Genomic DNA, 27,214 nt, shown 5'->3' with positions numbered 1-27,214 from the left:
CTGACACACAGACACACACACACACACACACACGTTTTCCACCAACACACAGCTGCTGAGGATTTGATAAATAATCAGGATATTATTTAAATAATAATCAATAGTAATAATAAATAATTGGAAAATTCCATCGGCCTTTTTGTTTTACTTTATTCTGAAACTTGTTCTGAGCCACATTTCCCACATTTCCCACACGGTCATATGAGCCTTCAAAGTTTCCCAGAATGCACTGGTTTACCCTGGACTTGTTTCTGTTCCTCACAGATGGTTCAGTTTATTAAAACTTTGATAAAAATTTTGTCTCTAGATTGTGACAGTTGTAGTGGTTTGAGCTTTTCATAGAACTTAATTTTTTTGTTGTTTAGTTTTTTTTAGCCATTGAAATTTCATAACTTGTGAAGTTCTGAGGGAACAAATCGTAAACAGTAAATGGTTCTTATGTAGCACTTTGTACTCGGAGTAGAGTAATGAATGACGTCCATGACACAGACGACACCAGAAACAAGTGCGGTGGTTTTAAACAGAGTAAGTGTTTTATTTACATTTTCCATTCATGTTGTCTGAGTATGTGATCAGACCTGCTGGACTTATGATCAATGTTTTTTGTTTGTTTGTTTGTTTGTTTTGTTTTCCAAATGAAAAAATGCATTCACTCAAGACAGTGGATATATTTTGAACAGTCACTCTCTTGGGGTTTGTTGCATGTGAAGAATTAAGAAAAGAGCCTGTTGTTTTTGTAAATAACCGTGTTGTACAGGACATTGTACATGATGTTTAGGTACATGTGACATTTGAATTTTACTCATTAGAATAAGTTGATTTCAATTCACATACACTACACAGACAGGATGTTTCTACACATCTACCTGTTTCACTGAGAGAAGTTCACTTCCTGTTACTTTGTAAGTGTACTTGTTTGTCAAATATGTGTATGTAAAGCTGGAGAAGACAGGACTGTGGTTTCTAAAATGTTGCTATGGTCTTCAGTGGATTAACAGATTGGATACCAAAGGTAGGCAGAGTTCTCCAGAACAGCTGTGGTTTTATGGAGGCGACAGCTAATATTTTATTATGACGCACTTATATGTAGTTACACAAACTTCTTCTTTCATCAACACTTACGGGAAAGTCAACCAAGTAGCTCAATCACAGATCTCTCATCTTAATCAGTGACTTATTTAAATCTGAATTTAATCTTAGTCAGATTGAAACTCAACAACACACTCAGACATTTAGCAGAAAGCAGATTATCACAACTAGATAACAGAGGAATGTCTGCTTTACTCTGATCAGTTTCTCTGTTTGTCGGTGTTTTTGTGTTTGTGTCTGCAGGCCAGATTTAACTGTTAGGAGTAGGAAGGTTTTATTTATGCCAGGTCCACAGAGGAATAAAATCCATTTTTTAGAATCTTTCTAGACATTAACACACATTTTAACTTCATTATATAAGAGTAATCATATAAAACATATACATAAAATATAGACTTCACCTACATATAGTCTTTGAGCTCTGGGTCAAAGTACAGGTGGAATTACACATTATTACTCTGCTGTTTACAAAAGAACTTACATTTTGAGATATCTTTGTTATTTATTTATTTATTTATTTATTTATTTATTTATTTATTTATTTATTTTAATACGTCTCCCTGGTCATCAATATAAACATCCACCAGGAGGTGCTGCAGCACCCTCAGCGTACCTGCTCCCCACAGTCTTGAGCTAAAATTTGTCCCTATTTTATTTCCACCGATTGAATAAAAAGAAATGACCCAAAATAATTTACTGACGAGAGGAAGACCATAAAATGTTTCCTATCTGATCGTCACTCTCTGTCAGCACAGAGAAAGGAAGTTAATATTTAATCATTTCCACTCCATAAATGGCAACTCCGCCCCCCCCCCCCCCCCCCCCCTTTTTTTTTTTTTTCCTTCCTCTTTCTGGGTATAGTTTTGTCTTACACTGTGTGGTAGGACTTGTATGAATGATATGCTTTCTGAAAACTCAATAAAAACACTTTGATTATTATTATATTTAATCATTTCTCTTTGTTACATTTTAACTTCTCTTCAAATTTCATCAAATTTTCCCTGCTTGATTTTAATTGATTATGTTGACATATTTCTTTCTGTTCTCACCTAAGAAAAATAATCAAACTTTTACATTTAAGGAAGCTGGAGGTTTAGTTTCTGTTTGTTGTCTTTAGCAAACTTTCTCAGATGATCATTTCAAAGGAGTTACTGATCATTTAATTCATTAGAAGTAAACAATAAGAAACTTGTCAAGTATTTAGTTACCATCAAAACAAACACTAAAGGCAAGAAAAGTCAAAGTAGATTAAAATTAAACTTCACTGAATTTTGAAATGTTTAGATCTGTTGGACAGGCAGAAATAACCACAGGTGTGTCAGCTTTGACCTCTAAAATGATTTTACATCCAGACGAGAACAAAACAACAGAAAGAAAAATAATGAAGCTCCAAGTTCAAATAGAGCTGATGAATGTGCTGAACACCAAAGAGGAAATCTGATATGATTCACAGACAGACACATGATGCTACTGCTGAACCAGTCGGACCAGGATACTGACACACAGCTATTTATCATCAACACAGTGGTGCTGAGGAGCTGATCAATAATTTAATCACCTTGATTTATTGGTTTTACATATGTTGCATTTAAAAAGAATATTTAAGGTTTGTAAAATCAGTTTTTTAAACAGGTTGTATCATGAGTTTCACTTTAGTAAATGTATTTAGTTACTGCAACAATCAGTTTCAATTTTTCTTTTAAGTGAACAGTTTATGCTGCATATCAGTGTTATATTAAAACAATTATAATAATAATACATAGACCTTGTTAGTTTGAACTAATGATCCTGATCATCAGTAACAAGATGTTTTTATTGTATTTGATTCTATTGTATTCTAACAGACGGGCAGGCGGAGCTAACCACAGCTATGTTCGCTCTAACAGGAGCTTTAGCTGCACTGAAGTGAAATCATTTCACAGTCACACAGAGCATGAGCACAAAACAAGAACAGGACAGGAAATAAAAGGTGAGCTTAGAATAAAAGCAGACAGAAACAGTAACAGATGCATCTGTTGTTTGTCAGTAAATGTGAGCGACACTCTGACAGGCTGTAACTTGTGCTGGACAGTCTCCTGTCCCACATGGTGATACGCTGAATTATCAGAGCACAGATCAAACATCCAGAGCACCTCTGCTTGTTCCTGTTTCTACATCACAGACATGAACCTGCTGAAATTTACTCACATTATTATACATCATACTGATCCTCACACACTGAACAGAAATCACGTTCTGTCTTCAGACTGTGACAGGTGGAGTGGGTTTCCAGCCCCCACCCGTGTGTACTTCAAGGACCTGAAAATGTTTGTTGTATTTCAGGGTTTCATTAAGTTATTTGACAGAAAGATCAGCTGACTGTGAGGGCTCAGAGTCAGCTGTGACTTTGTTTTTGTCTGTCAAATATGTGAACTCACAGCTGATAGGTGGAGGAATGTGGTTGCTAAGGTGACGCTGTGGGTGCTGATGTCACAGATCTGAGGTGTGTCTGTATAAAAACAGCTGACAAGGAAACACAGCTCAGTTTGTTCTCTGGATGTTTAGTACAGAGGTCCATTTATTTTATTTTATTTTATTTTATTGTACTTTTTCTTTTTGCTCTTTACATTTTTTAAATATTTTGAATATTTATTTATTATTTATTTATTTTATTCCATCATGATGATTGTTACGGCCGCTGGCCTCAGGTGGCCCCGCCTTCCTCCCTGGAATCTACAGTGCTCCAGGACTCACGGGGGATTGGCTGGCCCGGACATATGCCCGCCCCAACTTCATGCGGATCTGAGCCTGTCAGACTACGCACACCATTGGCTCCCGCAAGAGCCTGGAGTACGACGGACAAGTGACACAGCTGACTGCAGTTACCTGATAGTATAAAAGGCTGAGGAGTCTTCATTCGTCGAGGGACTTGTTGATTTGAACAGACTGTACAGAGAGTCCCTCCCTTTTGCCTTTGTTTTGTGTTGCCTCCTGCGAGACGTTTAGTAGAGCAGTGCTCTACTGGTGTTATTAATCGTGGTGTTTGTTTAAAGTTTCTCTGCTGCCTAGTGAGTTGTTTCACTAACGGATTTCAGTTGTGTTAATAAACCTTATGTTTGTCGTCCTATCTAACTCCTTGGTCTCTGGGCTCGTTTATGTTACGTCCGCTGTCCTCGTTTTCCGGGGAGAATGATGTACCCACTAACAGAAACAATGTTCTGTCACCTCCAGACTCTGTGACGCCTGAGGAGCCTGATCCATTTCCTAAGGACTCTGTACTGCCTTTGACTAGAGATCAGCTGTCAGCAGCTCAATTAGCTGATGAAACAATAAAGAGCTGTTTCAAACGTATGGTAAGTGCTGAGCAAGCCAAAAAGGAGCAACAAGCCTATTTCATAGAACATGAAGTTCTAATGCGTCAGTGGTCTCCACCAGGTGCAGAAGGTGCAGATTGGAGTAAGGTCAAGCAGATTGTAGTGCCCTCTGCGTACCGGCAGAAAATCTTGGCCCTTGCCCATGAAAGCCAGTGGTCAGGACACTTGGGCATCACAAAAACATACCAGCTACTATTAAAACATTTCTTTTGGCCTGGTATGAAGCGTGATGTTTCTAAATTTTGCAACAGTTGCCATGTATGTCAGATTGCAGGTAAACCCAATCAGGTCATACCCCCGGCTCCGTTGTGTCCCATTCCTGTAGTGGATCAGCCGTTTGACCATGTCATAGTAGACTGTGTGGGTCCACTACCTAGAACAAAATCAGGAAAGCAATACCTACTCACGATAATGTGTGCCACTACCCGCTTCCCCGAGGCTGTCCCGTTACATAAAATTACAGCGAGATCTGTCGTTAAGGCGTTGACAACCTTCTTTTCAGTGTTTGGCTTGCCTAAGGTCGTACAAACCGACCAGGGCCCTGTTTCAGGAAGCCGGTTTAGTGGAAAAACTGAGTAAGTATACCCTGAGTTAACGAAAACTCTGGGTTTTCGGTTTCACAAAGCGAGTTCAGCTGAAGCCTGAGTGAGTCACTATGACGACACACGCCGTGAAGCTAACCTGCCCCCTAGCAGGTTTACTACAACTAACCCTGACTGTCTCCGCCCCTTTGTCGGAAACCTGACAGTAGGAAGTGTCGGACATGGCGTGTCCCTTCCTTGAAGAGCCAGTAGATCGTGAAGCCCAAATTCTCCGCAGAGCTCTCCGCCGGGAGAGAGTGATTAGAGCGCGTTTGGACATTTTATCATTTCCTGATGATTTTCTGTGCGAACGTTACCGTTTCTCAGCACAATCTATAATTTATTTGAATAACATCCTCAGGCCATATATTACGCATGTGACACATCGCGGACATGCTCTCAGTTCTGTACATATTATTTGTATCGCACTTCGTTTTTTTGCAAACGGGAGCTTTCTGTATAATATTGGTGACGCTGAGCACGTTTCCAAGGCTACCGTCTGTCGGGCAGTCAGGAATGTTACAGTTGCACTGAAACGTCTCCTGCACTCGTTTGTGGTGTTCCCCGGTCATAGACCCACAAGATTCATCAAAGAGGGATTCCACAAAATTGCAGGTATCAGGATGACCAAAACTTAATTTATGGTGTGGTGATACTTGGACTACTACTTAAATTTTACATTTATTTTCAGGGTTCCCAGGCGTGATTGGCTGTATAGATGGCACTCACATTCCAATCATTGCTCCTTCAGTAAATGAAGGAGACTATGTGAACAGGAAGTCTTTCCACAGCATTAATGTACAGGTACATAGTTCCCTGTAGCATTTCAAACTAACAAATTATTTCATTATAGTAATGGATGCTAATTTGTGTTCTCTGCACTGTGAAGATCATATATGATGCTGCCAACATTATCACAAATGTGGAAGCCAAGTGGCCAGGCTCTGTCCATGACTCACAAATATTCCGTGAATGTACACTGAGCACAAAATTTGGACATGGTGAGTTGAGAATACTTTAAAATATATAAAGACCAATTGCTTCAGGGACATTTGAACTGAAGTGTATCCTTCTGTCTTAGGAGAGTTCACTGGCTACTTGCTTGGTGATAGGGGGTATCCATGTTTACCCTATTTGCTTACCCCTTACCCTGACCCTGAACCGGGCCCACAGCAGCGATATAATCTGGCTAATTGCAGGACAAGAGCCAGAATTGAAATGACTATCGGAATGCTTAAGGCCCGGTTCCAGTGCCTGCAAAGACTCAGGGTCACCCCAGAAAGGGCATGTGACATTATTGTGGCATGTGTGATTCTTCACAACATTGCCACAATTAGAGGAGAACACTGTCCTTCTGAACCAAACATCAGCAGTGATCCAAACCATGAACATCCTGACCCTCCCACGGACATACAAGATGGAAGTGCAGTCAGAGACACCATATGTCACAATCATTTCTTTTGACCCATCACCTCAACATGTTGAAAGAAGAATAAACAGATTTTTTGTTCAACTGGCTTTATTGGTCGCCTGTATTTCCTGTACACAAAGTATTAAAAGATGTAAACCTCATAAAGTGTCTCTGTTGCTTCCTCCTCTGTAACAGCTGTCAATGTTTCTTCATTATTTTCCTGTAGTAAAGAAATAAACAACATTGCTATTCTACTGTAAACTCATATAATCTGTGGAGTATTACTCACAACTGCATGTTGGTCTGGCTCAACAGGAGGCTGCACCAGATGCAGTACACCACCACCATCAACTGATAGAATATGAGGTTTATACAGGTCACTTATAACTTACAAGGGACCAAATGGCAATTAACAAACATACCAATCACCTTACACTTCATTGTCATTATGCTCTCAAAGACAACCAAGCCTGAGGGAAGGCAAAATCAGTAGGAAAATAACTTCACTACAAAATAATCCATTATGGTAAAGAGTTTATCAAATGAATGAGTAGCACTGCAAAGGTGACTGTGAAGAAAGGATGTATGCACATCATGTATTATTTTGAATTTACCCCCTATGTAGGCACTTGTGTCTTGCGGGGTTATTGACTCAGAGGATGTCCCCGCAGAGATGCCTTCGGCCACAGGGCGCCCACTGTTTTGGCTGAGGGCCAACTGCTCAGCCTCTGTGAGTGGTGGTGGTGGAGGACCCCCACCTGTTTTTCGGGCCTCCGCTTTTTTTCTGTTGGCTATAACAGGCCACATTTGAGCATACAGAGTAAGCAAATATGTACTTGTAATGTGCTCAGATAATTTCAATAAGTGCTTACAGAAAGAAAATTAATGTAGCCTCTAACTGCAATTGATTTACATGGGACAAACAGACCAAGCACTATGGCTCATAATACAATTACACCTTACCTGTTTGGACTATATTTTTATATTTCATTTTTACTTGCTGCCAGGAACGTTTGGGGCCTGTTGGGTTGCACCTGCGCTCACATCACATCACAAAATAAAATGTATAAAATAAAAAATAAAATATAATAAAATAACGTGTTAAATGGGTGGAAATCCCTCGATCAATGTTTATATTAACACTCACGCATTGACTCTGTCGGCTATGTTTTGCCATGCATGCTCCCTGTCTTTCGCAGCTGTGGCTGTGTTACTTTTTTCCGCGGAATTTGCGTGTTATCGGCATATGCTGCCATCAGAATTTCGGCCTCAAGCGCTGTAAAATACATTGACCACGCCTTCTTTCCCTCCGTCTCCATGGTGACTCGCTTAATCTGTGCTCCGCTTATCAGGGCTTTATGTATCCTCGTCCGCGCGCTTCACTTGGGGTTAAAGCAACTCCGCGTTGACTGAACTAATTGTTATCAGCCTTTCTGAAACGGAATATTCCGAGTTGGACAGTTCGGGGTTACTCAACCCTGCGTATCGTTTTTCACTCTGAGTTTTCTAAACCGGCTTCCTGAAATAGGGCCCAGGGCTCGAACTTTCAGTCTAAGGTATTCAAACAAGCAGTTAGCACTCTGGGTGTTAAGCATATTGTGTCCTCTGCTTACCATCCTGAATCGCAAGGTGCATTAGAGCGGTGGCACCAGACCTTGAAGACGATGCTACGCAAATACTGCCTGGAGAGTGATAAAAGCTGGGACGAGGGTGTTCCATTTGTGTTATTTGCTGCCCGTGACGCCGTTCAGGAGTCACTTGGGTTTAGTCCCTCTGAGCTAGTATTTGGCCATAGGCCACGGGGACCCCTCAAAGCTCTGAAAGAGGCGTTTTTGAGCCCACAAGGGGTTTTCAAAACAAACGTCAGCAGTTATGTAAAACACTTCCGTGAGCGTTTGAATCAAGCCAACGCTCTGGCTAAACAACACCGGCAGCCGCGCCCGCTCGTGCGGGCTCGACGGGGAGGTGCCCATTGACTGACCTGCTCAGCCCAAAGGTTGAGTTTAGCTGGTCGAGTGAGTGTCAGGATGCTTTTGAGAGTGCAAAAGCCCTCCTCTGCCATTCTCCTGTGTTAGCTGCACCTGATTTGACGCGACCATTCAAACTTGAGGTTGATGCCAGTGCTGTCGGGGCTGGGGCAGTGCTGTTGCAAGAAGACTTGCTGGGTTTGAACCACCCCGTTTGTTACTTTTCCCGCAAGTTCAATAAAAATCAGTTAAACTACTCCACCATTGAAAAGGAGACCCTGGCTTTGTTGTTGGCTCTTCAGCACTTTCACGTGTACCTGGGGTCCAGCATGTTGCCTCTTGTCGTGTACACAGACCACAACCCACTTGTGTTCCTGGCGCGTATGTTTAATCACAACCAGCGCCTTATGCGCTGGGCTCTGTTGTTGCAGGAATACAACTTAAGTATCCACCACAAAAAGGGGACTGAAAATGTTTTAGCTGACGGTCTGTCCCGTTTGTAAACATGTTTTACTGCTTTTGTCTTTTGTTGTTGTTTATGCTCTGTAACGTTGGCTTCAGCCCAACATAGTTGGTATTTTAAGGGGAGGGGTGTTACGGCCGCTGGCCTCAGGTGGCCCCGCCTTCCTCCCTGGAATCTACAGTGCTCCAGGACTCACGGGGGATTGGCTGGCCCGGACATATGCCCGCCCCAACTTCATGCGGATCCGAGCCTGTCAGACTACACACACCATTGGCTCCCGCAAGAGCCTGGAGTACGACGGACAAGTGACACAGCTGTCTGCAGTTATGACAAGTGACACAGCTGACTGCAGTTACCTGATAGTATAAAAGGCTGAGGAGTCTTCATTCGTCGAGGGACTTGTTGATTTGAACAGACTGTACAGAGAGTCCCTCCCTTTTGCCTGTGTTTCGTGTTGCCTCCTGCGAGACGTTTAGTAGAGCAGTGCTCTACTGGTGTTATTAATCGTGGTGTTTGCTTAAAGTTTCTCTGCTGCCTAGTGAGTTGTTTCACTAACGGATTTCAGTTGTGTTAATAAACCTTATATTTGTCTTCCTATCTAACTCCTTGGTCTCTGGGCTCGTTTATGTTACGTCCGCTGCCGCCTAGCAGAGCCGGGCCGTAACAATGATCAGAAAAGACTTTGAGGATTACAGATTTCATCCAGAAAAAAAGTAAGTGTTTGACTATTTTGTACAAAGGTGGAGAAAGTTCTCTGTGGTTTGATGGAGGCTCCAGCTAAATGCTGCCTCCTCCATAGTACAATATACATTTTTATACAGTGACGTCATGTTGAAGTCTATTGGCTGATGATGGTCTTTAGTATGTAGCTGATGATTGATGATGAGAGAGGTGATGTTTGTGTTGTTCTGTGGAGATCATTCAAGAACTGAACCTGTTAAACACTCAGACCTGTTTTAGATTTCACCACTTTAGTTATGACGAACTTACTTATGGTCATCCTACAAAATGATGCAAGTGTTGGGTATGAATATGAGTATGAGTGAAAAAGAAATGTTTTAGCTTTATTTAAAACTCAAATTTAACATACTGTTGTCATTTGTAAACTTTTTTTAAAACTAAGCTTCTTTTATTCACTAAAAAAAGAACAGACTCGGACTTTTAGAACAAACTAAGAGTCAGATCAGCAGAAATAGAAAACACGGAAATGTTTCCTGTAACTGCGTCGCTCTGCTCGACTTTGCTGTTTGTCGGTCTCTTCGTGTTTGTCTCTGCAGGTGAGGTTTATAAACCAAACGGTGTTTCCCTCTGAGATAAAGAGGAATAAACATCAGTCTGGTTTACATCGTTCTTCCGACATGTAGTTTCATATTAGTAAGTCATAGTCAGTTTTTGTTTGTTTGTGACGGCATCACGAGGTCTGATGGTGTCTGTGGATTTACCCGCTTGGTCAGCGGTGTTGTTTCCAGCACAGAGACAAAGAAGTGTAATGTGTGTGTCAGTGTGATGTGTTGTAGCTTCAGGAGTCAGTATGCAGGGTTCCTGAACTGTGGAAGACTTCCTGTGTGGTTCCGGTGCCAAAAATCGCACACCCCAGGGAGCTCAACCACTTCAGGCCTGTTGCCTTGACTTCTCATCTGATGAAGACCATGGAAAGGCTCATCCTGCACCACCTTCAGCCACTGGTGGGCTCAGTGTTGGACCCCCTGCAGTTCGCCTACCGTTCTGGAATTGGGGTGGATGACGCTGTCATCTACCTGTTACACCGATCCCTCTCTCACTTAGAGCAGGCGGGGAGCACTGTGAGGATCATGTTTTTTGACTTCTCCAGTGCTTCAACACCATCCAACCCACACTACTGAGAGGGAAGCTGGAGGGAGCTGGAGTAGGCAAACAGCTGACTGCATGGACCCTCGACTACCTTACCAACAGACCACAGTATGTGAGGCTCCATGACTGTGTGTCCGAGGTGGTAATCTGCAGCACGGGGGCACCACAGGGCACGGTTCTCTCACCTTTCCTGTTCAGCCTTTACACTTCAGACTTCGGTTATAATTCGGACGATTGCCATATACAGAAGTTCTCAGATGATACAGCCATCATTGGATGCGTATCAGACAGGAATGATCAGGAATACAGGGGGGTCATCAGTGACTTTGTTGGCTGGTGTGAGACCAACGTACTCCAAATCAACGCCGGCAAGACAAAGGAGATGATCATAGACTTCAGGAGGAAGTCACCCCCTACAACACCGGTGAACATCCAAGGGAAAGACATTGAGATAGTGGACTCTTATAAGTACCTGGGTGTTCACCTCAACATTAAACTGGACGGACTGGACTACAAATACAGACGTCCTGTATAAGAAGGGCCAGAGTCGACTCCACCTGCTGAGGAGACTGAGGTCCTTTGGAGTCTGCAGGACTCTGTTAAGGACATTCTATGACACTGTGGTAGCATCTGCCCTTTTCTATGCAGTGGCCTGCTGGGGGAGTGGATGCACGGACAGGGACACGAGCAGGATTGACAAACTGGTGCGGAGGTCTAGCTCTGTGCTGGGATGTCCCCTGGAGTCTGTGGAGGTGGTTGGTGAGAGGAGGATGTTAGTAAAGCTGACATCCATCATGAACAACCCACATCACTCACTGCATGAGTCTGTGAGTGGGCTGAGCAGCTCCTTTAGTCAGAGACTGAAACACCCTCGCTGCAGGAAGGAGCGCTTTCACAGATCATTCATCCCAACAGCAGTGAGACTCTATAACTCCTCAATCACAATGTCACTGGACACTGAACATCCACAGTCACCACTTCATGCATAATGGACCTTCCATGACCTTCCAAGCTACATAGTTTATGTCTTCCATATTTCCAACCATATCCATAATCACATACTGTGTATGCTACCATTGTATATAGTGTATTATCTTACTTTTTTTCATTGATTGTACTTAATTGTATTTTTGTATTTCCTTCATATATCTGTACCTGAGCTGAGGTGACGCAAAAATTTCCCCGCTGTGGGATCAATAAAGTCTAATCTTATCTTATCTTACCTTAAAGCTTTTTGTTCAGTGTATACAAACAGCTGTAGCTACATAAAGGCAGCATGCAGAGACTCACAGTGTTTTATAATGAGAGGCTGCTTTCTCTCGGCACGTTTCACTGTATAAATGTTTATATAACACAGATCCTGCCATTCATCTTATTTATTTTCTGTAACAGCACAAGCAGGGAGTGCTTGTGGTCCTCACTCTGATTGGCTGCTGTCGAAGTGAACAGTTGTACTTTAACTTTTAACCTCTCTGCTCTGTTTTGTTTCATCTTTCAGAGCAGAAAAACATCACAGCTGAGTCTGGACAGGACGTCACTCTGACATGTCGAGTTACAAACAACAACAACATAGTTGTGGAGCAAAGCTGACCTTAAACAAGAATATGTCCTTTTGTACTGGGATGGTCACTTTGTTCCAGATTACCAGCATCCATCTTTTAAGAACCGGGTGGATCTGCAGGACAGACAGATGAAGGATGGAGACGTGTCTTTGATGACACTGGAACATATGAGTGTCATGTCGTCATGAGAGGTATAAACATAAGGTGACCCCATCAACATCATCTACCTGAGTGTTTGTGGATGTAGGCGGAATTTAACACTTAGAGAGCAAACAGTGTTTATGTCTGAAATACATATTAGCGTCGTTTACAAGTTGATATCTCTCAAAGAAATCATTACTACCTTTACCGCCCTAATAATGACATATTTTGTCATTTACGTCACTTTAATGCGACTTCCTTAAGAGATATCGAAAGGGTGGCGTTTGAACGAGTGGCTGAAAATCAAATGTTTCAGCTTTATTTAAACCTCAAAGTTAACCTCATGTAGTCAGTTTTAACTCGGGTTCTGTTATTCACTGAAAATACCAACAGACTCAGACTTTTAGAACAATCTAAGAGTCAGATCAGCAGAAACAAAAACACGGAAATGTTTCCTGTAACTGCGTCGCTCTGCTCGACTTTGCTGTTTGTCGGTGTCTTTGTGTTTGTCTCTGCAGGTGAGGTTTATAAACCAAACGCTGTTTCCCTCTGAGATGAAGAGGAATAAACATCAGTCTGGTTTACCTGGTACTTCCCAAACATGTAGTTTCATATTGAATCAGACAATCATATTGTCTGTTTGTGTGACGGCATCACGAGGTCTGATGGTGTCTGTGGATTTACCCGCTTGGTCAGCGGTGTTGTTTCCAGCACAGAGACAAAGAAGTGTAAGATGTTCGTCACTGTGATGTGTTGTAGCTTCAGGAGTCGGTATACGGCCAGGGGCAGATCTACAGACGTGGCATGGAGTGGCATATGCCACCCAAAAATAGTTATCTTGCCACACCTTGTGCCAGAGTAGTTTTATTATGTGACATTTTTTTTAATTTAAATGAGCTAGCATCAACACTTTGAACCTAGCTTCTATTAATGCTGAATTTAAATTGTAAAACTGAATATATTTCACATTGTTATCCTCCCCTCCACCTGGCTTTATTTCTTCTTGTCAGTAGCTTAATCATCTCCAAAGGTTGATTCTGTTCATTTCAGTGGGAGAAACGTTTCTTCAGTCTCAGCTGACTGCAGGTTTCTGAAATCTTATAATCAGTACATTTGCATAATGACTGAAACCAGCCCACTGAACAATGGGCTGGGAGGTCAGTTCCTTAATCTTAATTATGCAAATTCTCATGACCATTGATCAACAACACCGATCGAGGCAGTCCGAACTCTCAACACAAGCTGAAAAGGAGCAAGGCTGGATGTTGTTTCAATGTCTACTTAAATCTTTTTATATTACAGAAAAAGCAAAGACCTGGGAGATGAATATGTGCCTATATGTAAAGAAATGTTTGAAATGGTTGTCACAAGCTACATTTTAAGGCATATTACACAATGTAAAAGCTGCATGTGTAAAGAAATGCCTTTAATTTTGCCACCCTAAGAACATTTCATTACATCCAGCCCTGTATACAAATAAGCTTTTAGTTCAGTGTACACAAACAGCTGTAGCTACATAAAGGCAGCATGCAGAGACTCACAGTGTCTTATGATGAGAGGCTGCTTTCTCTCACACATTATGTTCACTTATTATCAGCTCATGTTTCACTGTATAAATGTTTATATAACACAGGTCCCTCCATTGATCTTAATTATTTTATATAATACTACAAGCAGTAAGTGTGTACTCTTCACTCTGAATAGCACATGTGTTTGTTTGTGGAAGCTGCAGGAACTGTGCAGTTGTTCTCAAATAATCGTTGAGTGCGCACAGAACTGAGATGTTGTGAGTTCAATGACACAGTGAGAGCAGGTCAGCAGATGTGTGTGAGCGCACAGAGCAGAGATCTGAGCACATGCTAACAACTCAGTGAGAGGGGCTGCTATTGTGTGTGTGTATATGGATGAACAATTGTACCTTGACCTTTAACCTCTGTGCTCTTCCTCTTTTAGACCAGCAAATCATCAAAGCTGAATCTGGACAGAAGAACGTCACTCTTCCATGTCGAGCTCCAAACAACAGCAGCAGCATCACCGGTGTAGAGTGGAGCAGAGCTGACCTGGGAGATGAATATGTTCTTTTGTACCGGGATGACCAGCTTGATCCAACCAACCAGGATCCATCTTTTAAGAACCGGGTGGATCTGAAGGACAGACAGATGAAGGATGGAGACGCGTCTTTGATTCTGAAGGATGTGATGATTAATGACACTGGAACGTACAAGTGTGAGGCCTTCATTAGAGGAACAAACGTGAGAAAGAGAGCTAATCTAGTTAGTGAACCCATCAGTATCGTCACACTGAAAGTTGATCCTCCAGGTGAGTGAGTAGAGTTGAGTGTGTGTGTGATCAGAGGTGAAGCTGCTTCCTGGTTGTTGATGTTTGTTTCTAAAGATGTTGTTGATGAGACTTTGTAGAAAGCAGCTGGTCTGAGTGATGTGATCAGAGTGCAGTAGATAATGTCTGACAGCAGTTTGAAGAGGAAATGGATTCTGTTCTGTTCTTCACTCATCACCTACCTGACAGCTGACACCTCACACCTGTTTCTCACCTGCAGGTCAGCCAGGAGGAGACACAAAAGATGGATCTGTTGGACTGATCGTCGGTCTGAGTGTTTCTGCTGTGCTTCTTGTTGCTGCTGTTGTTGGTTTTCTGATCTACAGAAAACATAAACGACAGAACTGAGATTTTAACTAGCATCCTGATGAACACCAGCAAGTTTGAAATGTCTCAGAGCTTCTTTCATGTTGATGCTGGGTAAGAGAAGCCTACATTAGGCAGAAAGGCAGGAGTAAAGCACACTGAAGAAACTTAAACACTAGAGTCAAAGTAGAAAACCAGAAGAGTTGCTTCAGAGATTTCACAGCTAAATAAAAGCTAATGTCCCAAAAGTACAAAGGAATAAAAATGGAAAATCAATTATTAAAAGTTGCAGGTTAAAAATAAATCACATTGTCCTACATCTGTGGGAGAGTCCTAAGAATTTAAACCCAAAGTCATCCAGGAAGGATCACTTTTTTTTACATTTTTAATCAGCAGGCTGAGAAGTTGACAGAAGATACTGAAGAATGTTGCAAAAGTGTTAAAGCCTACACCTTTACTCTTTTTAACAGCTATTGTTATGTATTTACGTCTAACACTGAGCATTATTGGTTTCTGATGTAATTATTATTAATAGTAGTTCAGTTTTGATGATGTGAGATTTCAAACACACACAGGTCTTCATCATTTGATTGTATGTTGTTCTGAGGCAGCTAAATTAGTTTGTGGAGAGAAAATGTCAGACTTGTGTTTGTGAGGTTAGTCGCTCATATTATTCTTTACATTTCTGTGAGACAGGCATGAGCTCATATTTTCAAACAATAATTAAGATATCTTAAAATGAATACAAATACATTTCAGTGTTTTCCCAAACAACATATTCTGTTTCCAATTGAACTTGTTTGAAGCAAAATTTTATCTCCACTAATGTCAGGAATTTACTTTTTTTTATGGTTTGTTTCTCAAAAGTTTTCAGAGTTCAGTGCCCAGTTTGTTACAGGTTCAGCCACTGTTTTTAAAGTCAGACTTGTTCTGTGAGGTTTGAACCGCAAACTGATCCTCATGTGCAGATCAGCTGTTACATAATTACAGACACTAACTGATCAATCATCAGTCCGATGATGCTCATTTGGCAACTATAACTGAATGAATGTTCTGACAGTGTCATGAACAGTGTTGGTCAAGTTACTTGAAAAAAGTAATCAGTAACTAATTACTGATTACTCCCCCAAAAAAGTAATCCCGTTACTTTACTGATTACTTATTTTCAAAAGTAATTAATTACTTAGTTACTTAGTTACTTTTTAAAAACACGATTTACAACCTGAAGAGGTGATAAAGCGATAGATCTTTCAGCCCAATTCTACTTTTTCTACATAATCCATCATACAAAATGTAATCAAATGGAAAAGTCTCTTTTTTTAACTTGTTTTATCAGTTTTAATCTTTTAACTTTATGCATCAAGCAAAACATTTAATTATATGCAACATTCTCTGACTTGAATAAATTAGTTTAACATTTAAACCTATTTTCTACACATTCCAGCACATAAAATAAAATATTTTTTGTGTTTTCACTCACTCTTTCAAACAGATGCAAGTAAAACACAGCAGAAAATAAATAAAGTCAAAGACTCAGCGGTCCTTTTGCTCTATTTTCACCTGTAAAGCAGGAGCAGGGTAGGCGGAGGTTTACCCTGGTGCAGGTGTGCTGCGGTCAGTTGAAGAATCCGCGCGAGTGTCTCTGTGAGTTTCCCATCACGTCGTAGCTACTCGGTGCTTGCTCGGAAGTTTAGGGGTTTTTTTCGCTGTAAAAAGAAGTTTTCTTCCCACGCACGATGGACGCTAATGTTTTTGTCACTTTTTATGGAATCAAACTCAAAGTAAGGTCAGTACTTCCACACTTTAAACGCTGCACGCTCATACTCTCTCCCGCACTCGATATATTATCCATTGTTGATCTACACACAGCTGCTGTCACCAACGGCGCACTCGCTTACGTCACTGTCATGAGACATTCTCGCAAAAAAAATCACGGTTTTAGTACCGCAGTAACGCAGCGTTCCTACGGGAAAGTAACGGTAATCTAATTACCGATTTTGCAATAGTAATCCCTTACTTTACTCGTTACTTGAAAAAAGTAATCAGATTACAGTAACGCGTTACAAGTAACGCGTTACTGCCCATCTCTGGTCATGAAAGCAAAGATGAAATGATTTCTGTAACAGTCAGATGTTTCCTCTGATCTGTGAACATTTATTGAACTTTTCATCCCATGAACACTGGTGTTGTTTGTGTTCTGGTTGTTTCTGCAGTGGAAATATTTCAAGAGCTAATAATTTTTTTTACCTAAATAATACTTTAGTAGTTGTTTTGAGTCTATTCATGTGTTTTCTGTGGCTTTAAATGTTTTTGTTTTTCATATCACTTTAATCTTGCTGTTGACATAATCGATGCAGAGTTTATCTCAGCTGGAGTCAGTCCAAATAGATCAAACATCCAAGAATATCACTCAAATAATCCTGAGGTTGTTTAGTTGCATCACTCCCATCAGAAGGTCAGTAAGTGTTTTAAAATGACATATTTGATTTCCAGAACAGCTGTGGTTTTATGGAGGCTGCAGCTAAATGCTGCCTCCTATATAGTACAATATACATTTTTATACAGTGACATAATTTTGCCTCACAGCAAGAAGACCCTGAGCTTAAAGTGACCAACTGGCCCAGGGGCCTTTATAGTCTGCATGTTCTCCCCGTGTATGTGTGGGTTCTCTCCAGGTACTCCAGCTTCCCCCCACAATCCAAAGACATACAGTTAGTGGGGCCATAGGTTTGACTATGAGTTCAAATGGTTATCTGTCTCTCTGTGTTAGCCCAGTAATTGACTGGTCACCTGTCCAGGATGTACTCACCTCCGGCCCTATGACAGGTGGGCTCCATTTAATTCAAGTAAACACGAGTTTATTATGGAAATGCTCAGTGTGATGTTCCTGCTCGATTATCACTGATGAGCTGCTTGTATCCATATTAGTGTTTAAAGTCCAACATCTCCCTCTAGTGGCCACATATAAACCATGTGTGAGGGTGGTGTTAATGTAAAATGTGAATCACAGTGTTCCAGTCAGTCATCAGTGTGTCTCTGCACAGCTGTAATTAAAATGTGTTCAGAGGGCCTCAGTGTCTGAATGGTTCCAGTTCAGCTCCATAACAGCAGCGTCCCTGGTTTGATTCCTGTGTTTCAGCTCATATCTGCCTCTCTCACTGAGGGGGACGTCCACTACATGGACATGGATTTGTTCATCAACCAAACTACAGATCACTGAGAGCAGAGGACATCTGATTTATTCAATGAACTAATGTCTAGGATGTTTGTGGGCATCGTACACATGGATTCCAATCTCACTGGTGAAATTTAGATTATGTTACTACTTAAACTTTTTTACATGTCCATGTTCATCCTTGTACATAAGTTTAAAAGAACAGAATTGTGATTTATTGTTTTTTGTTTCTGAAATAAAAGTGCAGTGTTACAATGTACCCTTAGATATATGTTTAAATTATTTTATAACGTAATTGTTAAAAAAAGAAAAAAGTGAGTTTCCCACCTCTGTGCTTGCGCCAATAGAAAGCTGGTGCTCAGAGGAAGAGGGCGGGCTTTACTTGGTGTCAGTGAGAGAAATGAAAAAAAGCTCAAATGAGTGAGAAGGACGATGAAGGAAACATCTGTGCTGTGTCTGCTCTGTAAGAAGAATCTCTGTGTTTGTTTGAATTCTTGTACTTTGACTGTCTGCTCTCCTGATAACTGATGATGGAGGAGAAGACATGAAAAACAAATCAGGCTGAATTCAAGTTCAAACACCACGAGGACCAACTGCAGGTCTGAACTGACTCTTTATCTTTGCTCAGGAGTCGAGGAAACACAGCAGGCAGTGAAAAGATCAAATCATTCACTCATTATATCAACACAGCTGCACAGTGGACACATGACTTCACTGGGTTATTTAAATACAGTGGATATTTATTCTTTATTATCAAAAGAAGTGAATATTTTGTGTATACTCAAAGTGTAGTCAGTAAACTATAATGCTATTGCTGTAGGGTCTACCATACAATGCAAAGCAACTGGAGCCGATTGTTGTTGGGATTTGGTATAATGTATAAATAAAATTAAATTGAATTAAACATGATCACAGCAAGAGCTGCTTTATAGATAAGAACTGGGGAAGAGAAGCATGAGGGGTCCACACTCATACTTTTACATCAGTAGTTTGTATGCAGTGAGAATTGGTAATGCAAACAATATATATATATATATATAAAAAACACCCAGCACGCCCCTGCGGGCGGTTTATCCTTCAAGCTCGGGTCCTCTACCAGAGGCCTGGGAGCTTGAGGGTCCTGCGCAGTATCTTAGCTGTTCCCAGGACTGCGCTCTTCTGGACAGAGATCTCCGATGTTGTTCCCGGGATCTGCTGGAGCCACTCGCCTAGCTTGGGAGTCACCGCACCTAGTGCTCCGATTACCACGGGGACCACCGTTACCTTCACCCTCCACATCCTCTCGAGCTCTTCTCTGAGCCCTTGGTATTTCTCCAGCTTCTCGTGTTCCTTCTTCCTGATATTGCTGTCATTCGGAACCGCTACATCGATCACTACGGCCGTCTTCTTCTGTTTGTCTACCACCACTATGTCCGGTTGGTTAGCCACCACCATTTTGTCCGTCTGCATCTGGAAGTCCCACAGGATCTTAGCTCGGTCATTCTCCACCACCCTTGGGGGCATCTCCCATTTTGACCTCGGGACTTCCAGGTTATACTCGGCACAGATGTTCCTGTACACTATGCCGGCCACTTGGTTATGGCGTTCCATGTATGCCTTGCCTGCTAGCATCTTGCACCCTGCTGTTATGTGCTGGATTGTCTCTGGGGCATCTTTACACAGCCTGCACCTGGGGTCTTGCCTGGTGTGATAGACCCCAGCCTCTATGGATCTTGTGCTCAGAGCTTGTTCTTGTGCTGCCATGATTAGTGCCTCTGTGCTGTCTTTCAGTCCAGCTTTGTCCAGCCACTGGTAGGATTTCTGGATATCAGCCACCTCCTCTATCTGCCGGTGGTACATACCGTGCAGGGGCCTGTCCTTCCATGATGGTTCCTCGTCTCCCTCCTCTTTCTTGGGTTTCTGCTGCCTGAGGTATTCACTGAGCACAGTTGGGGCCATCTTCCCAATGTATTCTATATATATAATTGCACTTCACAGCTCAGGAAACAGAGCGTTCTGTGGTTAGCGCCTGTGTGATGCAGACAGAGGGCGAGCTGAATGTGGGACTTTGCAGAAAGACCTGAGCTAAAAGTGAAGGCTTAAATGTTGACATGAGAAAATTAGAGAACAAGGACACAACTGGACTGAAAACGAGTTACAGGTGAACACAGAGACAACAAGAGAGATGAGTGACAAATACAAGAGCAACATAATAAGTAAGAAATTAACTAACACAAGAGACAATACTGACTTCGTACGGGCGATGCACAGAAACCACTCTTGGGCTAACATCAGTACATAAGATGTTATTTGAACAAGTTAACCCAGAATCTATGACTAGAAGAGTGTGATTTCTGTGTTTGTCAGCTGTTTGTGTGGAGTTGTTCTTTATGTTCACCTCAAATCAACCTGAGTGTCATTTCTCTTTAGTTCTGATCTCACTGCTGAGCTGCACAACAAACCAAGGTCAGTAACCTTCTTCTGTCACAGTTTAAACCTGAGAAATGTTCACTGATATGACCTGGTTGGGTTCATGTTCCACAATGTAAAGTCTAACAGATCATCAGTTTTTCATTTTAACCCTCACAGCTCGTCTGACTGTGAGTCCCAGCAGCTCTCAGTTCTTTAGAAGAGACGTTGTGTCTCTGAGCTGTGAGGAGGACGACAGCTCTGCTGGATGGACTCTGAGGAGAAACACAAGCAAACAACAGAGGTCTCAGTGTGGAAGAGATGGGTGGGGAAAACCAGCTGGTTCTTCCTGTACCATCACTATGATGCTTCATGACAGTGGAGTTTACTGGTGTGAGTCCAGAGAGGGTCCCATCAGTAACATGGTTAACCTGACAGTCACTGGTAAGCTGAGTGTGTGGAGTTAGTGTTGATGAAGCTGTGTGTAAATGGATGAAATGCTGTAGTTTGTCTCTGTGTTGAGGTGGATCAGTGATCCTGCAGAGTCCTGTCCTCCCTGTGATGGAGGGAGATGATGTCACTCTGCTCTGTAAAACAAAGACCACTCCCTCCAACCTCCCAGCTGCTTTCTATAAAGATGGCTCCCTCATCAGGAAGCAGCCTACAGGTCACATGACCATCCAGCATGTTTCCAGGTCTGATGAAGGCCTCTACAAGTGTGACATCAGCGGTCATGGAGAGTCTCCATCCAGCTGGATCACTGTCACAGGTGACACACTCACCTGTCTGTGTTTCTGCAGCTTTCAACATTCACAATGTGACGACAACTTAATGACTGTGTTTGCTTTATTATAGGGGAACACACCACCACTCCTCCACCTACATCCACACCTCTACCTACATCCACTTCTCCTCCATCACTCTCTCCTCCTGTTCTCGCTGTGTTGTCATGTGTTGGATTAGTCTGTGTTGTGGTTCTACTGGTGTTACTGGTTCTGCTGGTGAGACGATGTGTTTATAGGAAACCTGAAGGTGAGACTCAGACTTCCTGATCTTTCACGTCTGAGTTTGTTTACTAGAATAAAGTTCACATTAATTATGATCACAGTAACTTTCTTGAATGTGATCTTTTTTTAGCTATTTAACTTATATTATTGTTTATTTTGGATCATTTCAACAGATCAAGAAGAAACTGAAGAAGATGAAATCATCACTCATGTCATGTACTCTTTTGTCAAAACACCAAATTATCAACAGCCAATCACACAAAACAGAGGTAGTACTTTGAAACATATACAACATAACTGAGATGTTAAATTTGCTTCTAGAAGGACTTTTGTGCAGCTTTACATTGTGAAAATAGATAAGGAAAATAGAATAGTTGCGTATTATGTTATAGTCATGAAGACTGTTGCTGACTTTGATTGATTATGAGGACATGTAGAATCAGAGGGATTATCAGAAGTTTAAAAATTTTTGCCTGATCAAAACCTAAAATCACAATATTTAAGTTTAACTTAAATATATTTAACTGTGAGCTGGACTGTGTGTTTGTGGTCTGTGGTTAACTGAAGCTAACAGCTCTGCAGTCATCCAGCATCCTGTTTCTGATAGAAAGAAACACTTCAGCTGCAGCTGTTTCAGCACAGAGCTGCTCATTTTAAAATACGAAGGATCGTGGAGACATATTTTGAAAAAGTATTTCAATAAAACCTAATTTTGGAGTTTCTGTAGCATTCTGACATGCACACACCCAGGACACCGGGTGTTTAAGCTGCTGCCGTCTGGCAGGAGGTGCAGGCTGCTGAGGTCCCGAACAAATAGACTCAAGGACAGCTTTTACAACAGGGCAATAGCCCTGATCAATGTAAATAGCTGACCTGACTGGATACCTCCCTGGACTTTTTAGGGGGAGGTAACAATGTTTAAAACGATAACAATAATATTTATATTTATAACAAGGTGCAATAATAATGAATGTGCAATAATAACAGTGTGCAATACACATACACTTATTCTTCTTTTTTATACTAAGTTAATATACTGTGTTGTGTTGTTTGTTACGTTGTGATGTGTCATATCGTGTCGTGTTGTGTTATATGTAGTGCCGACGTAGGACAGTTTTTCTAATTTCATTGTACTACTGTACTATGTATGACTGTGCAATGACAATAAAGACTTATCTTATCTTATTCATCTTGAAGATGATTTTAGTTAACTGTAGTTGCTGATGGAAGCTGATGAGACTTCTCACTGCAGTGTGTTCCGATCTGGCCAATGAGAGTGTTCATGTTGTGAGAACATGTTTGCTCTGTGGTTAAAGGTGTCAGACTGCACTGAAAGAAAGCATACATTCATATCACAGAAGTAGTTCTTCGTGGTCACTTTGTGTATCACAGGTATTTATAAGTCTGTAAAAAGGTGTTGTTGTGTATAACAATCATCCCAAAGTCCCTTTATAATGGAACATTACAAATAACCAAAAACCAGTACTGTTGCAGTTTTATCTTCAGTAACCTTAATGTGTTTTATTCTGCAGACGCTGATCTAGCTGCAATTTCTCCAGCTGTGAGAACTGAAGAAGTCATGAAACAAACAACCATCAGACCAAGGAGACCCAGGTACAGCTACTCTGTATCTTTAACTGTAGACACATGCAAGCTAGCTGATGATCAGTGGAACAACTTTCCTAAAAGCTGCTACTCTGCAGCTGTAACTTTCATACAATTTGAAAGCCTCGTGCTAAAAACAGATTCAAGTCCCAACAGCTCTGCTGCGGCTTCGTTCACAGACTAATGTTACCCTTGTTTATGTTTCAGCATTAATTATGCAGCCTGACATAATTTAGGGGTTGAGATATTCACTGTAGAAAAACCACCAGGAACATTTGACATTTCCCAGAATCCTTTTCAGCTAATGTCCCTCAAAAAGCAACCGCCCCCTAGTTTCCCAATTTGTGTAACAATCAACAAAAAAAATCTTAAAATTGTGTGTTTGTGTTCAGACTTTAAACCAGAGCCAGACGTCGTCTACTCTTCACTGAAGTAGTCCACCAGTCCAACCACTGACGTCCAGCTGCTGGTCTCTAACTGGTCCCCCCAGCACCTCAGACCAGAGGACATCCACATGCTGTTATTTTTCTTTGTCTTTTTCTCATTTAGAATATTACAATTCAAAAATCACAAATATGTATTTTTAACTGGAGTTTTAAAAGTGTTTTTCCTGCAAAATCAACAATGAAAATATAAATGTGTTAATGTTTCTTATGGCCACAGTAAGTTCCCTGTTATTTATATTCAAAAATATGTCTCAGACCATCATTTGTATTTCCCCAGCAACAATTTAGTTTCTCTGCTTTAATAAAATTTTATTCTTTCTTATTTTCCACGTGTGGTTTTGTGGGTCTCACTAAGATGTCAGATGGAAAATTTGACTTCTTCCGGTTTGGTTGTGGCTAAAAAGAAAAAAAGAAGCATTAAACCACAGCAGCAGAAACGATTTAGTGTTTGTTAATGATAACGCAAAGAGCTTTGTTTTAAATCACACTGAAACCAGCCAGCAGCTGCTTTCATGGCAGAACATTTTATTTTCGTTAATTAACTTATCAATGTTAAAATACAAATAACAGCCTAAACATTCTTCTTAAGTGAGTCTTTACCTTTATCTTTATTATTGACTACAAACTTCACATTTGAAACTTTTGTCTGCTAAACAAAAAATAAAGTAATCTAATTGTGTTAACTTGGACTAGAAAGTCACTGAGTGTCCATTTATCATTCCTCCATCTGGGAACATTCACAGTGTAACACTCAGAGCTTTAACATGAAGCCAGAGAGCTGAAGAGTTTAGAGATGAACTACAAACTGATGAACATGTGACTCAGACCGGACACGGCAGGCTTATCTCCTGAACCAGCTCAGAGACCCTTGTGTTACACCTCAGTGAAGCTTTATAAAACAATAAGTACCACTTAAAATCTGCTGCAATTTACTGGAGTAATGACTGTTACAGGAGAGCTCAAGCTCAATAGTATTGACACTGCCCCTAATATTGGTATTGAATTGAAACTACTTGGAAAGGATTGATGTTTGGATTATATCCCTAAGTTCAGTATATATCCCACTGAGATCTGTTGAATTACATTCTTGGGAGATGAAAAACTAGACATCAAAGATTAACCTACTCGCCCATCATAGCTGCCTTATTAAACATTCATGCAGCAATTCATTATTTGATCATGAATGGAAAATATACAAGAAAAAGAGGAATTATTAAGAAATATTTCTAAATGCCCCTCATTGAATCACAACTCTATCATAGTGGAGGGATCAGTATGTCCCACGGGCTATGTTGTCAGGGGGCGTTTTCCCTCTTGTTAGGTTCTCTTACGTAAAATTGACTGCCCCTTGGAGAGGGATCAGACAAAGAGTGATTGAAGACCCCTATGAGTGAAAGATCTAGGGAACTTTTAACCCTGTCCAGGATAGGGTTACCTTGCCCTGTGGAGGGTACCGGTGGGTGAGTGCCTCATGGCCGGGCATTCATCCATGGCAAAGGGTGGAAACGCTGGCGGACTGATCCCTGAGTACTGAGACTATGGAAGCAGTGTCCAGTGATTGTGCTTATCAGTGGGTTAAGGTCACTGTTCTAGTTATGCAACTGCTTGGTGGAAGAGCTTGTGAGGAGGACAAGGTGTGCTCTGAATTCTTTAAAACTCTGGATGTTCTGTTGCAGTCTTGATTGATCTTTCTGCAACATTCTGTGGAGGTCTTGGGTGATGCCTGTGGATTGGCAGATGGGCACCAGAGAGTGCCGTCCAACACATAGTTTTCCACCTCCCTAACTTCGTCTATGTCGGGGTACTGCAGAGGAATGTCTGTCTGTTAGTTGAATCTCAGAGTGTTCCACATCCTGGTTGTGGAACACTGGAGCTCTTCATCCTTAAAAAAAAATATCCAAGGGTGTATGTGAATTTGCTCATATTGCTCTCTTCCGGTCCATGTTGACTCTGTAAGGGCTGCCTTTTTTCACAAATTCTGTTCATAATTTTAATGGTACGGAAATCAAGGCATAGCCAGGAAGTGGAGCGTCTCCACTTTAGTTGCCTTAGGATATCAGCTTTGCTTTTGTTAACTCTAATTAATGTGGTGTTAAGCAGCAAGAATGAAAATTAGCACCTAGAATCTAAGGGCTTAATTCTCAGCAGTAAAAGCATGAAGTGGGCAATCCAGGACAAGTTCCTGCCCTGAGTGAAGTTTGAGTGTGAAGGGGGACCTAAGCGTGACATTGACATATGTATTGATGTGGAGGCTGTACCGGTCCATTGTGGTGAAGAGAGAGCTCAATGTAAACTTGAAGCTGTCAGTTTTCCAGTCCATCTATGTTATTACCAAAAGGCTGATGTTGCCAATTCAAGTGACTTATGAAAACCTTCTGGAAAATGTCAACGTTGTAGCGAAGGTCAGCAGGGTAGGCAAGGTTTAATGCATACATGAGTCCAAATAGCATTATCACAGCAAATGCTACATTATCCAAATTCTTCGCCACCCTGATGCCTGCAAGGACAACTCTTGTTCATCTGCTGAAGTTTGCTCTTTAAGAAGATAAATTCAAACAGTGGTGTCTTCAACAGTCTCACTGATGGCACGTTCTTCCATACCCTATAAAAAAGAAGCCATGTTAGTCATTTCATGCCAAGTAAATAATATGACACTGTTTATTTTTAATTTGTATTTTTTTCATTCATAAGGCATAATTCATAAACTCCACCTAAACTTGGTTTATATCTGACCCAGAGAGACTGCAGGTCATAACTTCTTACCTGAAGTTCAGTTCACACTTGGACCAGCGGCCGCCTCGGGTCTCTCCTCCTCCTGCCTCCACTTTCCCTCATCCACCTGCTGCCCTCCACCACTTGCTAATGTTACTGAATCTGTGGAAGCTCCGCGATAGCCACCACACGAAGTAACGAGTAACGACCCTATCTAAATCCCAGTAACGACTAACGCGTTCCTGATTTTGGCATAATAACTAGTTACCGTGCTCGTTACCACAATAATAACGTAGTTACTGTAACGCGTTACTTAATAACGCGTTAGTCCCAACACTGCTTACAACCCAGCTCTGCTACGGGAGGGGAGGTAACATATATGAGATTTGCTTGAAGGAATGCTGTGTGGCTGTAAGTGTCAAAGTGCTTGGTCAGAAGGAGTTGTCTGATTTTGGGGGGTCTCAGCATAATTGCATTACAAAACAAAGAACTTTCAGCCCAATGTTGTTGTGATTTGGCATTATAAATAAAATTAAATTGAACTGACTTTAAGTGAATACATGATCTGAGAAATAATCATTTATAAAGCAAAGAATGTTTAAAATACAGTCAAATCAACCTGAGTGTCATTTCTCTTTAGTTCTGATCTCACTGCTGAGCTGCACAACAAACCAAGGTCAGTAACCTTCTTCTGTCACAGTTTAAACCTGACAAATGCTCACTGATATGACCTGATTGGGTTCATGTTTCATGAATCAAACAGATCATCAGTTTTTCATTGTAACCCTCACAGCTCGTCTGACTGTGAGTCCCAGCAGCTCTCAGTTCTTTAAAGGAGACT

General features: G+C 41.3%; 1 protein-coding gene and 2 long non-coding RNA genes across 4 annotated transcripts in view; 2 read left to right on the top strand and 1 right to left on the bottom strand.

Annotated features, from left to right (window-relative positions):
- LOC143419331 (coxsackievirus and adenovirus receptor homolog) overlaps positions 1–27,214 on the top strand; it is a 92,160-nt gene that overhangs the window by 35,649 nt on the left and 29,297 nt on the right. Inside the window, exons 2-3 of one of the 2 annotated variants that reach the window (XM_076885650.1) lie at positions 12,193–12,447; positions 14,351–14,716. In XM_076885650.1, coding sequence (XP_076741765.1) covers positions 12,441–12,447; positions 14,351–14,716 — 373 coding nt within the window. In that variant the 5' untranslated portion in view covers positions 12,193–12,440. Of the gene's footprint in view, positions 1–12,192; positions 12,448–12,662; positions 12,916–14,350; positions 14,717–27,214 lie in introns of those variants that run through there. The other variant, XM_076885648.1, reaches the window with a different exon arrangement.
- The window catches only part of LOC143419333 (uncharacterized), an 89,472-nt gene that overhangs the window by 55,612 nt on the left and 6,646 nt on the right, over positions 1–27,214 (bottom strand). The window lies entirely within an intron of this gene.
- LOC143419625 (uncharacterized) lies at positions 4,985–6,599 on the top strand. The gene is made up of 3 exons (XR_013099636.1): positions 4,985–5,827; positions 5,913–6,024; positions 6,105–6,599. It is a non-coding gene; the product is annotated as an uncharacterized LOC143419625 (long non-coding RNA).

The sequence above is a fragment of the Maylandia zebra genome, linkage group LG7, assembly GCF_041146795.1.
Source record: "Maylandia zebra isolate NMK-2024a linkage group LG7, Mzebra_GT3a, whole genome shotgun sequence".
Lineage (NCBI taxonomy): Eukaryota > Metazoa > Chordata > Actinopteri > Cichliformes > Cichlidae > Maylandia > Maylandia zebra.
Note: the sequence above shows the minus strand (reverse complement) of the source record. Positions and strands in the feature narration are given on the sequence as shown.